Below are 14,821 nucleotides of genomic sequence, written 5' to 3'. Positions count from 1 at the left end.
CTTAAAATTTAGGATCACATAGCTCAGGAGCATGAAACCCATATCCCCCAGTGGCAGAGCTCTGCCAATCTCACTCCCGGTGCAGATGCAGCTAGGTCAATGGAAGAATGCTTCCATCAGTCTTAGACAGGTCAACACTCAAAAGTTAAGTTGACCCAGCTACGTCACTCAGAGATATGAAAACTCCACACCCCTGCACAACGTAGTTAAGCTGACCTAGCCCCCGGTATAGACAGTGCTAGATGAATGGAAGAATTCTTCCTTCAACCTAGCTACCACCTTGCGGGGAGGAGGATTAACCTCTCTCGTCGCTGTAGCGAGGGTCTACTCCCAAGTTCTACAGAAGCGCAGCTGCAGCAGAGCAACGGTAGGGTTTCAAGTGTAGACGAGTCCCTAGCTACTGTCACTCAGGGTGCTGACTTGTCTACACTTGAAACCCTACAGCGGCTCCGTTGCAGTTGCCCTTCTGTTGCACTTCAGCATAGACACTCGCTACAGCAACGGGAGCAGTTCTTCCATTGGTGGTGTTAATCCACCTCCCAGCGAAAAGCTAACACCCTGGAAAAACCCTACAGCGGCAAGGAGTAGATATGGCCTCAGTTTATGGAGCAATCCTTTAAATTGAAAATAAACTCTCTCAGCCCATCACTGCCGAGCTGTGTGTGCCCCGGGAGTCGTTCATTCATAAAATGGAGACTGGGGTTTCTCTCTCCTCTGCCACCCATCCCGTCTGAACAACTGTATCTCATAATGCATTGCTGAAGGACTAGCTTCCCACTTCCAGTGCACTGGTCACAATAATACTGTTCTCGCTAAAAAGGAGGGAGAAGGGAGTGTTTTATTAGCACAAGAGCAAGTTACTAATTCTTTGGTTAACTGGGTTTTCATTTACAAAAAGTTATTATTCAATAAATAGCTTCTTAAGTCTCTTATCAACTCTCCGTCTCAGGAGATAACGTCTCCAATCTCCCTGTGCCTGTATGCTTCCCACTCTGTTATCGGCCAGAGAACTGAACGCTTTAATTTATTCAGCATCTTCATACTACTGCTTTCTGTCATTTATACCTATACTGCCCGCTGTCTCGTGTTACTTAACTTTGAGAAGCAGCTGGGGCCGGAACGCCTGCAACTGAAGCCATGCAGAACACAGCCTGATCGGGCTGCTTTTCCGATCATTATTTTCATGCAGGAAAGCCTCTGCTCAGAGCCAAAAGGAACGAATTTCCACAGAAACCCAGTGATCCGCCAAGTAGCCCTTCTACTGATTGCGGAGGGGAAGTGACTGAAGGCATAGCGCTGTGGCCGTGGCATTTTCAACAGCTAGAGTGAGCATGCCCACACACTTGGCTCTTGGCTGTGGCTTTTAGGAACTACTCTAATGAATAATCTAGAGTGCTGTAAACAACATATTTTACTGTAGCTTACTGAACAGGCTGCTATATTATTGTACCTCCTAAAAGCTCCATTGTGCTAGGCACTGTACATACAAGATAAGTCAGGCCCTGCCCTGGGAAGCTTACAATCAAAGGAGACAAGGGAATATTCTACAGATGAAGGCCCAGAAGTCACAATGGACAGATGGGGTACTCAACCCACTGCAGTGCTTTGACCACAGGACCACCCTTCTTCTGCAAAGGCAGGCAGGCGAGAAATGTAAATCTCACCCACAGCGGGCACAGTGCTCCCTCTCCAGCACAGACTGTGCTGCAGATGGCACCAGCCTTTCTAACACCCCCTACGACACCAACGGAAGAAAAAAAAATAATGATGTGAACTTCAGAAACACATCTCAGCAGAGGAGCTCTAAATCCCTGACCAACACTCATAACTGCAGCTTCCAAGCAGCTCTGAGAGGCAGGGAGGTGGTATTCCCACTTTACAGATCAGACAAAGTTAAGCAACATGACCACGGCCATGCTGGAAGCCCATGGCAGAGGCAAAGAAAGAACCCAGATTTCCAAACTCCCAGCTTTAGCCACTAGTCCCTGAATCATCAGGTAGCAGAAGCAGACAATATGATCTGGTAGATCTTTCCTCTCATCCCTCATCATCTCAATGTAACCAAACCTGAAAAATTACAAAGGCAAAAAGGAATACCACATGGTTTTCCCTACAAATTGCTGTGTAAAATAATGACCTCTAGAGAGGGGGAAAAAAACAACCTAGTTGTGAAATATAGTTCTCTCTATAGTTGTTGTGATGGACAATCACTTGTTACCAAGTATGATCATCTTCCACGGGAGTTACGGGTCCTCGGGTGACTAATAAGGCCAATCCTTGAACCACAAGTACTGTTACAATAAGGGCAGATGTTTTCAGACTCAGCAGGAGGCTGTTGACCATGACTGGAGACCAGTCTCTCCTTCCTCCTGTGCCTCTTGTCCTCTTCAGCTTGTCGGTGAGCAAGTTCAAAAGGCAGGAGACCATCATGCAGGACTTCACTCCATTTTAAGTGATCCTGGGCAAGTGTCTCCCAATGTCAATATTACATTTTTTGAGGTTGTCCTTCAGCAAATCCTTATAACGCTTCCGTTGTCCAACCACATGACGGTACCCTTCTTTCAGCTGAGAGAACAGGACCTGTTTTGGGAGGTGATGGTCTGGCATCCGGACAACGTGACCAGTCCAGCAGAATTGCTGACGGATGATCATTGCCTCGATACAGATGATCATGCCTGGTGGTCTTTGCCTCTTCCAGAACACTAATAGCAGTGCGCCTGTCTTCCCACTGGATCTTCAGAATCTTATGAAGGCAGCATTGATGGTGCCTCTCAAGGACTCTCTATATTTACATCTTACATTTTCTCTATTGCTCTATTTTTGTTACTATTCCCCTCAAAAAACAGACAGTGTATCTGCAGACTACATGCCCATTTACAGTCCTAATACTTATATAGCTTCTCCAGCATGCTTTAGAAACACACATTCTCCCCATGAGGCAGAAACATGCTCCATGAGGCAGCTAAATATTAGCCTGAATTTACTGGTGAGGAAACTGAGGCAGAGAGTGATTGCAACCTACATTATCTAAAGTGACTAGCGATTCTAGATACCCATCCTGAGATAGCTGGAAGGGGCCCAATTTGCAGTGGGCAGATGCTCAGCACTTTTTGAAAACCCTTTCGGTGTCTCAAGTGGGGCACCCCCCAAAAAAATCACTAGTCACTTTAGAAAATTTGGGCCTAAAAGATTTTCTTCATGGCCACAGACAGAGTCAGTGGCAGGAGCTGGGATTAAAGCATGGGAGTTTCCAGCTACCAAGTCCTTGTTCAGATCACAAGATGCAAAAACTATTCCTCTAATGAAAGTCTTCTCCAAAATGTTTCACAAACATCAATAGAGGTTTGGATGAACAGGGCTCAGGGAGCAGGAGAAGGAGATGAGAAAATAGCTCACACCTGGGGGGAACAGAATATATCCAGGCGAGAGGGATCTTTGATCAAATGTTATTTACACACACACTCTCTCTCTCTCTCCCCGCCTCCCTCCCTGGAGATATTTTAACTAAGCATGAACCACTCAGCCTCCAAGGCATCTAGTCCACGGGTGATGGCAGGCAGTCTCCGGAATGAATGCTGCAGAGGCAACTCCATAAGTTTGGGAAGCTGCACCGGACTAATCCGGCAGGAATCACACCTCATCTCAACGCATCTTCTGATCCAGCCACCCAATCCGAAGCACCCCCATGCCACCTGACATGCATGGGAGAGATTTAAGACTGATCAAAGCCTATCCCCAAGCAAGACAGAGCCGGCCAGGGGACTCGCCTCACGTCGAGCCGCCTCACACTGAGCTAAACACTAGTTAAACAAGGCCATCAGGTTACATCAATTCAGCTCCCTCTGGATAACGCGGGGGGAGCACCTCCATCCCTGTAGGTACTAGCAATTTTATTTGGCATCATGGCCACAAAAAAATCCCTATCACCCACAGCACCCCTGATGTCTCCCTCATTGCCGGCTGGAGTCAGTCGCAGGCCTTCAGCTCCCATCTCCTTTCACACTGCCTCGCCAATCCTGATTACGCTAATTTCGTCTGCTCTGTTCTGTTCTAACCGCTGCCGCGTTACAAGGAAGAAGCGGGGCGGAGGAACCTTTATACAGACCCCCAGCCTCCTCTCTCCTCCTCTCGGCGGTAGAGAAAGTACAATTAAAACTAAAGCATTCAGACATTTCACCAGCACGGGAGGGACCCACACCTGAGCGAAGAGCTGCATTTGTCATCCCCACTAGGCAGGTTCCCTCAATAGATACCATATATCTGTCTTCAGTCCATCTGGGCTGCTGCTTTATACTCCATCCTCATTCACACCCCACACCCTGTCACGCCCCCAACTTTTCCCTTCCAAAGGTGCATGTGGTCTCCAAGTAAGTCAATACTCCCTCCATCCCCCCGAATACCCCTTTCCTTCTGTGCAGTTATTTCCTTCATTCCTAGTTTTCTTCCTTTCCCTCTAAAGATGCTAGGTTTCTGGAACTAATTGAATCAAGAGTCCTGCAAAGGCTTTTGCGGCCAGCATCTGGCAACCTTCAGGGGCCTACACCAAGCTGCGTTTGTTGGGGTAGAAAAGTCAAAAGCTCTCCCACTCTTCCTTCCCCCCCACCCACCACTGGTTGTATATTCTTAAACCAACCTCGAGGCACATGCCAACCGTGGATCCAATGCAAGATCGCCAGGAGAACAGTGCACAGTTCAAAAGGGCAGCTAAGGCATTGGAATAGCAGCCGCTTTAAACAAAAAAGCAGCACAATTCTAAATCCTGCTTTGCTTTGGAGGGGAGCCGTGGAGCGCTGGAACCAAGGCTGGGATTTGCAGAGGAGCCTGAAGGAGTCAGGACCCTGATTCCGCTGCGATTCCGCTGCGAAAAGTCAACAGGAGTGAAAGCAGGATCAGGCCCTAAGTACACAACTGCCACTGAAATTCTAACGCGGGTAATGCTCCTTGGGCTCCTCTGCTGACTCCCAGCTTAAGGGAAGAACAGGAAACCAAAGGCAGAGTTTTAAAGTGACGCATAAAGGTCAAAAAGCAGAGCCAAAAAAAAGCTGCCCCATGCTACCCTATAAAGGGCAGACAGGGCCTTGGTTTGGCCATTCTCTCACAGATCAGATGCACCCCAGGAAACATTCACTTACATACAACACATGCTTGGCCCTCCTTTTTGCCGCCAGCTTTAAAGAACGACATGAAATGGGGGGGAGAGGGAGAAAAGGAAAGAAACCCCATAACGTAACTGCTATATTAAAAAGCAATGGCAGGCAAGAATAATAAGGGAGGTGTCAGAAGTGAAATACAGTAGCAGACATAAAAAAAAAGACTACAGTTCTGTGATGGAGGTGTTAATTGAACACAGAGAAAGGCAGAGAGCTAGAGAGAACAAAGGGGTGCTAAGAAAACAAAAATAAATAAAATATTCTACCTCCTCCAAAAGAGCTGATTTGAGTTAACTTTTGTGAAGATAATACATAGGGGAAGGGTGGCTAAGAAGTGGCTTATGCAGCTACTATGTTCAAAATTTAACAAAAACAAAAACAAACCCCAAAACAAACCAACCAAAGCCACTATCAACAACAACTGCACAGCTAATCGTTGCTGTCTATAAATATTCCACTTAACACATTTCATCTGTTGGGGGTGTATTAATTTTCCTTTTATACCTGAATTACTTTGACATGCAGAAGGGAAAAATAAAATTGAGAAATTAAAAAAAAATAAAAGTCAGGGTCCTTTTAAACAGAATGTGTTTCACACTCCCACATCCACGGAAGAAGCAAAAAAGTGAATATCCCTTCTAATGTTTAAGGAGGAGCAATCGGATTAAATGATCATAGATCCTGCATTCACCTTCTCTGTCTTCTCCATTCCCCATTAAACGAGATGGGAGTTAGAAAAGGCTCACAGCTGAAATAGACGCTGCTGCATTTTGACAGCAGATATTTTCCAGTTTGCCATCCAAGGACCGCACGTCTGCGTTTGCCTTGCCTGATTCCTCTACTTAGCAATTCTGCTCAGGCAGAGAATCATCTTTAAAAACACAAACAGGAACCCCCACCCCCTGCAAACTTTTCATAATTGCCAGAGCAATTTTTTTTTTTTTATTTAAAATTTCTATTGACTGGGAAATCAATTGCATTTGAGACAATGATGGCTTCTATTTTATTCCAAAAAGCCAATTAGCCATTTGAAGCTAGTCCTACCAATTAGCCCCCAACGAAGCAACCAAAAAAAGAAGGGAAAACACTGCAAATTAGCAGAGACTAATCATGTGTATATTTAAGCAACAATTTTTCCTGCATTAATCTCAAATCAAATCTCTCCACTTACTACTTTTTAAAAGACATCACCCTGAAATAGACAAAAGAAACTAACAGATTCCAGCAAACAAGCTAAAAAAGAAAAAAAAAAAAAGCATGCCTATAAATCCTTTAAAATAATTAAAGAGTCAGCTTGCAAAAGGGGACTCGAGCCAGTAAAGACGACCTCTTTTTCTAACAACTTCATGGACACTCTGGGTTCGCTCAGACTACGTTAACGCTATGAAATATTAGCCGGAATGTTGCGGGAGTTTGTGGTAAAGTCTCCACTAGGCTCTGGAGTCACTTAAATCAAGCTGTTTGAAAGCGAATCCCCGTAACGCTTGAGATGGGACGAGTGGAACACACACTCACACACTCGCCCCACGAGAACCACAAGCCACTCAAGTAGCCAGGATTTTATCCAACAATGGATTCCTCCCCATTGACTCCACATCTGAAATTCAGACTTGGGGAAGAAATTTAACTTAGCCCAACTTTCACCTTTGCACACCTGCACCTTGGATTGCACTAGGCCTGCGTGTTCCTTTTGGATGAGACTCATCTTTGGAAGACCACAGCTACTCAGCTATAGAATTTGGTCCAAGAAAATAATAATAAAAGATACCACCTGCACCTTTCTTAGTTTCAAGTGTGATGGATTTTTCTTTTCTCCCCCCCGCCACTCCATTTATAAAGCAAAATTATTCTCCATACACGTATAGCTGAGTTGATAAAAATTCATTCCAAATGCCATCCTAATTTACCTCTTTTGGGGGGGTTATTCTGTTTAACACAGCAGCCTCCCGTCTAGCAATCCAGCCAGAATGATTAAAGGGAGACCGTACCAATCCACACCTGCTCTTTGTTTGCACTGTCACACTTTGACCTAATGTCTCTCTAGATTTTAATTAGGGGATCGGAATTAACACACCCACCACCTCGCTCCGATTCCCTATAGCCCAACAGCTTCTCCAAATATTAGAGCGGATGGGGCTGTGGGTTGTTGTTTTTCCCCCGCTGTATTTTCAGTTGCTCTAATTCAAAAAGAATCATCCCCTACAACTTCACGACTGCTTTGATTTCAAACCAGGGCAGATATTGATTAGAGACTGGGCCAACCACCAACATTTTATAGACAACATTGTCAACAAAACAAATAAGAAGGAGAGAGAGACCGGTCTTTTTCTTGGCTAACAGAAAATAAAAGAAGAAGAAAAGGCACTTGCAGGATTTCCAAGGCATCTCTGATATTTATATATACAGGGTCCATTACATTATAGAAACCATATACAAGCTCCATTATATTATAGGAAATATACAATAAACGACTTCTCAAGAATGTCAGGCACTGGCAATGCAGCCCTAAGGACTTCAGAGAGTTGAATGGCACTGCTAGGTGCTTTGTCTAGGTTACAAGCTGCTCAAACAACATTTAACAAAGAGCCTCCTTAGTCATATTATATATATTACAAGAGTCAAGTAACCACGTTTTCAATCAGCTGCTAACACAATGAGGCTTATAGATATATTATATATATATAAAAAAAATTTAAACAGACACAGATTCAGGTTTCCGAAAGCTGCTCTCCTCTACCATGTGTAACTATCAATATATATCAACTGGGCGTGCAATCATATTTATTGTCACTTCCATTCATGTCATGACCTTGCTTATATAGTTTAGATATGAATTATTGACTGTTACAGTCCTGCTGGTAAAAGGGGAGAAAAAAAAAAGTCAAGTAGTTCGCAGCGTGCTAAAGAAGAAGCAGTTGGATCTCGCTGCCTATATGCAGTTCATTTTTCTGGAAAGTGTAAGCAAGGATTTTACCCACTTGGAGAGAGGAAAAATAAAATTAAAAATTGCAAAAAAATTAAATAAATACATGGCGGCGGATGCTGCTAAATGTCCTTCCCTGAGCATCTGTTGTTTAAGATCACCCTTGACTGATGACTGCTATTTTTTAATTGTTGCTTTTAAAATTTAAATGCCCCCCTGGGATGTGTTATAAGTGTGTTAGTGCACGGTAGGAGGTCTGGAAAAGTGGAAACCAGCAGAATGAGTGTTGTGATGTCATTACCACCCTTACAGGAAAACACTCCCTGCCATAAAACAACAGTACCCTAAAGTAATCAACAATCTAATAGATAGGCTTCCACTAAAGGTATTTGACAACTTTCTCTGTGTGTTATCTGGCGTCAGTGACTGGCAGATACACAGAGATTTTAACTTTAGTTAAAATAAAATAAAATAAAATAAAAAAATAACTTTAGAAGTGTATTTTCATTCTTTTTTATCCTTATTTAAGAGACAAAGTGAAAACACCTTCTTAGGGGGTTGTTTTGTTTTTTTTTAATCTATTTCCGAACAGTTTTCATAGCAGACCAATATTTTAAAGACGTAACAAGAGAGACGACATGTTAAAAGCAGCAAAGGTTGCATGGGTGAAGATTAATTAATATTTTCTCCTCTTCGATAGATATCTTACTATGCAATGTCAATATTCCATTTTTCCCTTTGAAATAATATTAAAAAATAAGAACTTTTGAGGAGAGGGAAATACCCTTCAAGCAGAAAAACAAAATTGGCCCAGACCCCATAAGATCATCAGAATCCCCATTCCTACCTGTTTTTTCTTTGATTTCACACAAGACGTTAAAAAGGGCCGGCTTCATTCTGTGGCAGTTTAAAGCATGTTTCCTGCAAGAAAGAAGCAAGGTTAGGGTGCCATGGCAGCTCAAGACAACTTTCAAAATTGAAATTGGCTAGTATGTGCAAAAGGAGGAGGAAAAATACAAATAAATACCTATAAACACAGTATACATTTTGGCCAAAACTGCACAGGAAGCCACTATGCAATAACTTTTAGGACTTTAACTGATGATCCTTCATTCTTGAGGGGCTACTCGCTAATGCAGATAATATAAATTAGGCCAATTTAGGAATTACTTGAAAATGGCATTTGCTACTAAGTGGCATTCACAATCTAGCAGCCCTAGCCAGGCAATTAACAGCCAAAGCCAGGAACATGCGGAAGACATGAAATACACAGCACTGAGATCTGTCTCCCTCCCTCTCACCCCATCCTCACACTCCCCTCCTTTCTATTTAATATACCCATGTGTTCCAATTCATCCTGCAGATGCCCCCTCAATATTTGAAAGGTGCACCGACTGGAACTGTCAATTTCTCGCATTTCAGTACCCAAGTTAAAGAGAATGGAAATGCACTGCCAGGGGCAAACACACACATCTGGGCACAGAAATTCATTTTTTCATGTTTACATTATGCTTCTTGTGTACACACTGCCTGCTTGCTGATGTTAAGATTCAATTATTGACAATTAGGACACTACATTCATTTAAAAAAACAAACAAACAAAAAACCACACAACCTTCTGCTTGGTGGATTTTTTAAAAATTTTCTTTTCTTTTTGGGCAGCAGGGATTGGTTATTGTTTTTGAGGGAGGCAGGAGAGTTGCTTGTTTAATTGGCTGGTTGCCCTTAAAACCTATCAGGTGCCCACTTAAGCAAAGAAACAAATGTAATTTTTTTAGCCATCTAATCACTTTGCAAAGGGCTTGGTTGTATAAAGGGCTGTTCTGATCAGGCATCAATTATGGGAATGTTGTTTACCAACTGAAATGATATATAAAGGCAGTGGGAATATCTGGCAAACATTCACTATTATTTTCCTGACCACCACCCTGCCTTATGGTAAAAGATTGGTGTAGGAAGTCTCTCAAAGGCATAGCCCAGAAAAACCACACTGTCACTTTAGCAGAGAACTCAAATAATCACAGCCATTTGTATATAAACAACACGTATGTGCTTCACACACACACAGACACTATTAGCAATTTACATCTTTAAAGAAACTTCATAAAAAACTAATATGGGATGCATACGCAGGACTGAAAACCAAGCAGCGCCGAAAAATACAATCGGTTTCACAGCCGAAGAGAAAGTCCTGTAAGGAAGTAGCTGTGGGTAGCCCAGCAAGGCAAAACATGGAGCATCATCCAGGTTGCAAAGTTCTGTTTGTTTTTAATTTGATTGAATGTAAATTACACATGCAGGAAAATACTGACACACACAATTCCTGTAACCTTCAGGAGAAAAAGATTTCCCACCCCCCCCCTTCCCCAGCTCTGTCTAGGCATGAAATGGGAAATTTCTTCATCCTAAAAGCTAGCAAGCTCTGCTTCTACAACAATCAGCCCAATAACAAAGTATCCTATGATACTGGGGTTTTAAGGCTAAGAAGACAGAGACCAAATATAATAGCATACCCTCATCCCTTTGGAAGTAGATCCAAGCTAGTTTATTAGGATCTACGTTTTTCCATGAACAATGTACTCTAGCAATCTGTTCCATTGTGGAACATATGTGCCAGCGAGAACTATACCACACCTAAAAGCTTTTCTTCAGATAATAAAATTCTAATGTATACCAGACAATTTTGGCAACTTTATATTAAAAAAATAACCGTGTCTTCATTTTTTTAAGTTTGGCTAGAGCTTCTCAAAGCTGTCTATTGAGCTTGCATGCGGTGAAGTCGAATATGTTCCAGTTAGCAGATTTTTACTGCTTTTTTTCTTTTTAATATCCCATCATAAAAAAATCTGTGCACATCTGCCCCAACCATAAAATGTAGCCTTAGCAAATACCGTATTATTTTAAAAGGTGTCCAAAGATGATACACCACTTGGTGCATTTTCTATGGAATTCAAAGCAGGCTACTATGTTTTTAAAATTGTCTGCTATAAAATGAAATACTACAACACAAATGCTGAAGAAGAATCAGCTGCCATTCCCAAATCCTATTTCAAAAATGTACATAAATCCACACATGGTTCCAACAACACATAGTAGTGTCATAGGTGCTTAATGCGGGGGGTGGAGGGGGGAAGAGAAAGAGTGTAGTTTATGTACATATAGCTGGATTAGACAGTAAACCCACAGAAAACTGGCCCAAGTTTTTTTGTTTGTTTGTTTTTTAAATCCCATCAACCCAAACAAGAATTTGAGTACGACTTTTTCAATGAATAAAAGCAAATATCCACCCCCACCCTTCATGAAAAGGCCTGCTTTTTAAAAACCCACGGAAAAGCTTTTCTAAAAGGGCTGATAACTGGCGACAAAGAAAGAGATTTGTTTTTACACACACAAAAGAGCAAGGAATCTATTTTTTTTAGAAATCCTAACCATCCCAAGCCACGGGCAAGAAAGGCGGGATGAAAGGAAGGAAAATCAAATAATTTAGCAATAAAGCCTAGCTTGGGACTTTCTCCTCCTGGGATACCACCCAGTAAGATGATGTTCAAAACTTAGCCCTCCTGTCCTGTTCGACTCCAGGCGCCATGCAAGTGAGGAGGCCGGCTTAAGATCAGAGAGCAGTTTCAAATAGATACAGACAGACAGACAGACAGATATAATGTAACCATATCATATCACCAAGTATATATATACTTGCACTCAACATTTCTCCTGCGGCTCTGGTTCCTTCCCTTCCCCGACCTAGCTACTATTCAAAGCAGAGAAAGCACAGTGAAGAAACCCAACACTATGCAAGAAGGAAGAGAAGATTTGCACTCCCCCACCCCCATCTCACCTGGCTTGTGCCTCATCCAAACTCTGATCTGTGATGGTCATGATCTGCTGTAAAATGTCTCCAATGTCTTGTTTCCTGCCTCCCTCGCCCTCTGTCCCTCCTGCTCCATCCTGCATGTGTTGGGACAAGCCGGGATGTCCTGCCATCCCCACCCCAGCATGGGAATGCATCAACCTGGGTTGATCGTCCATCGCCCAAGCTAGCAGCAGCAGCAGCAGCAGCAGTCCCTTTTCTCCTTCCTTCCTTCCTTCCTTCTCCCTCCTGCTCCTTCGGCGCGCCTCCTAGGGAGCAACCAGGCTTTTTATCCTTCACGCTGGCTCCAAATCCTTCTTCTCGGGAGGAGGAAATTTTTTTAAAAAAAAAAGGGAAAACGAGAAAGGGGGGAGGGGGATCCCGTTGCTTCTGGGAGGGAGGAAAAGGGACTCGGGGTGGGGGGAGGGGGAAGAGAACGACTCCAAAAAGCAAGAAAAATAAACCTCCTTGCCTCTTTGGGGGGGGGGGGAGATTAGAGCTGGATTCTGGCTGCTTTCTTAGTCCCGGGCTCCTTTTGCAATCGCAGAAATGAGCTATCACCCTTTAAATCTGCCTCTTAATCCTCTTGCAAATAGGCATTGATCTGGGGAAGGCAGAGGCGAAGGAAGGTTGCAAGGCAAACTTTCCCCCACCCCCCTCCAGCCACTGCCAGAGCGATCTCAAAGGGGGTGGGCTGCTTTGCTTGCTTTCTTTTTTCCTCTCCCCTTCTTCTTGCAAAAGCCAGAGCTCTACCCCCACCCCAGCAGCAAAGCAAGCAAAATACCCTCCCTTTCCCCTCTATGTCTCTGCAAACTCCAGTAGCCCCCTCTGTCTCCTGCTTTTGTTTAGCTCAGGCTCAGGACTCCTGAAACTGACACAGAAAAAAGCCACAGGAGGAGAGAGCCAAGCTGCCCACCCCTCTGCCTTGATTGGCCATCTGGGAAGAGCCCGAGCTCCTCCTACCCCTTCCTCAGACACATACACTCACATCCCCACCCCACCCCACCCTCCCAGCTTCCTGTCAATCACCGGGTTCAGAGGTGGGCTGTGCCCTGCTTCCATCCGAAGTCTCCAGTCCTTAAAGGTGCAAGGGGGTCTTTGCAAAAGAAAGTGCACTTGGCCTGTCCACCCCCCCCCCCCCCGGCGCCCTGATGTGCTTGCTCTTCCTAGGGGAGGGGAAGGCTCCCAACCCGGCCACCCTGCAGCCCTGGGAAAAGAAACAAAAGGAGGTTTATTGCAAACATGCCAACCTACCACTAGTTTACTTGCTAGCACGTCCTTGCGAAAGCATTATTTGCACACTGGGTAGCAGGGAGGTGCCAGCTGTGATTTAGGAGAAGGGCCTGGTTCCCTCGGCAGGCTGAGCAGCCCTTCACCTTCAGAATGAGGAGTTAGGCCCCAAGAAACCCTGGGGCTGGGTGGAAAACACAGGATTTTTTTACAAAACAAAATAAACAGCAGGTTATTTCATTCCCCTGAAGTTTCTGAGCCTTTAGGTTACAGTTGGGTCATGTTCTCAACCTTTCCTCCATAATCATGAAGACTAGAAGTTTTTTTTTTAAATGAACTCTTTGTCTAATCCACTGACTCCAGGAGTTGGGGCTTTAAGACATATACCAGATACTATAAGAGTTGGCAGTGCTGGCTCTGGGTGACAATTTTGCAATGGGAGAGTTCAGTTAAATGAGTGCTTGCCTTTCTTCCCAAGTACGAAAGGGGTTCTGTGCAGCAAAGGACGTTTTGGAATGATTTACAGAGCATCATCAGCGCTGGCCCTTCCCTTTACAATTAGAGCTATATATGGTACCCGCCCCCAAGGTGCTTACAAAGCAGAGCCCTATCTGCTTCAGGAACCCAGTCTTTTTAAACTGCCTTTGTGGGATTAAGTGAAGTGAACTGGGACACCACCACCTTGAAAATCATATTTTGTCTGGAAATATTATGGTGGCCTAAGTATAAGTAACTCCAGTTTCACAGCTAGTAAGTGTAACGTTTCCCTCAAAGAGACAGTGACAGATTCCCCCTCCCCCTGAGCAGGGTAGGGGTCTGGCATTGAGGCACCTGAATGAAAAGTGGCCAACGTGTCCATCCACTGCCATGAGATCTGTGACTGCTCACAGATCAAACACACACTTGTCTGGAGCTACCCAACCTCCCGCATAATAGCAGGAGCTGGCAGCATGAGCAGACAGAGAAGTAGAGAGGCTCAGCAGTGCCTACTCATGGCCAGGCGGAGTCACTGCAAGGGGATACCAGCTGCCTGCCTCGGACTCAGCTGGGTGCCTGAGCATGCAGCAGGTGTGAACATCACATGAGGCACCTGATGTGGCACCTGTGCCTAATGTGAGTAAAACCGAAAGAGATTGTCAGGTCTCTGTGCCTGGCCTGCAGGGCTGCTGTGCTGCTGCCTGACCTTGGGAGTGTACGTCCCCAGTTTGCCAGGAGAGCCATATTTCTGGCATGCATCACACGCGTTTTTGTCCTTGTTCTGCCCAGGTGTTCCTGTCCCTGGCTGGTCAGTTGTAATACCTATCTCATGCACTGCTCCACATGGAGCTCATGTGCAAGCTCTGCCCCAGGGCCCGTAGGAGGATATTCAGCAGTAAACACAACACCAGAGCAGCTGCTGGTTCTGAGTCTGGGGCCATGATGGTGTCATCTGTTCCCAGGACCACTGCAAAGAGCTTAGGAGGAACAGGAGCTAGATGGCAGCCAGGGGTACACCTTTCTGCAGGGAGCCCCATCAATCTCTGCATCCCTTTAGGACTGAGACTAGGGGTAGGAGACAAATGATCCTTGTTCTTCTCTCTCCAGAGCCCTGCATGGACCTGGGGAGTAAGGTTACCAACTTTCTAATTCCAGAAAACCGAACACGCTTGCCCTGCTCATTCCTGCCCACTG

At 44.6% G+C, this 14,821-nt stretch overlaps 1 protein-coding gene across 7 annotated transcripts in view; it reads right to left on the bottom strand.

The window, feature by feature from the left end:
- Positions 1 to 12,797, bottom strand: part of PBX1 (PBX homeobox 1) — a 266,955-nt gene extending 254,158 nt beyond the window's left edge. For 2 of the 7 annotated variants that reach the window (XM_075067949.1, XM_075067948.1), the window contains exons 1-2: positions 11,909 to 12,793; positions 8,921 to 8,994 (exon numbers count right to left, since the gene is read on the bottom strand). In XM_075067949.1, coding sequence (XP_074924050.1) covers positions 8,921 to 8,994; positions 11,909 to 12,099 — 265 coding nt within the window. In that variant the 5' untranslated portion in view covers positions 12,100 to 12,793. Of the gene's footprint in view, positions 1 to 8,920; positions 8,995 to 11,908 lie in introns of all 7 variants that reach the window. The other 5 variants (XM_075067947.1, XM_075067944.1, XM_075067943.1 and 2 more) reach the window with 4 other exon arrangements.
- Between the last annotated feature and the right edge of the window lie 2,024 nt (positions 12,798 to 14,821).

Source organism: Chelonoidis abingdonii, chromosome 7, assembly GCF_003597395.2.
Source record: "Chelonoidis abingdonii isolate Lonesome George chromosome 7, CheloAbing_2.0, whole genome shotgun sequence".
NCBI classification, from domain to species: Eukaryota; Metazoa; Chordata; order Testudines; family Testudinidae; genus Chelonoidis; species Chelonoidis abingdonii.
The sequence above is the reverse complement of the archived record's forward strand: the minus strand, read 5'-3'. Positions and strand labels throughout refer to the sequence as shown.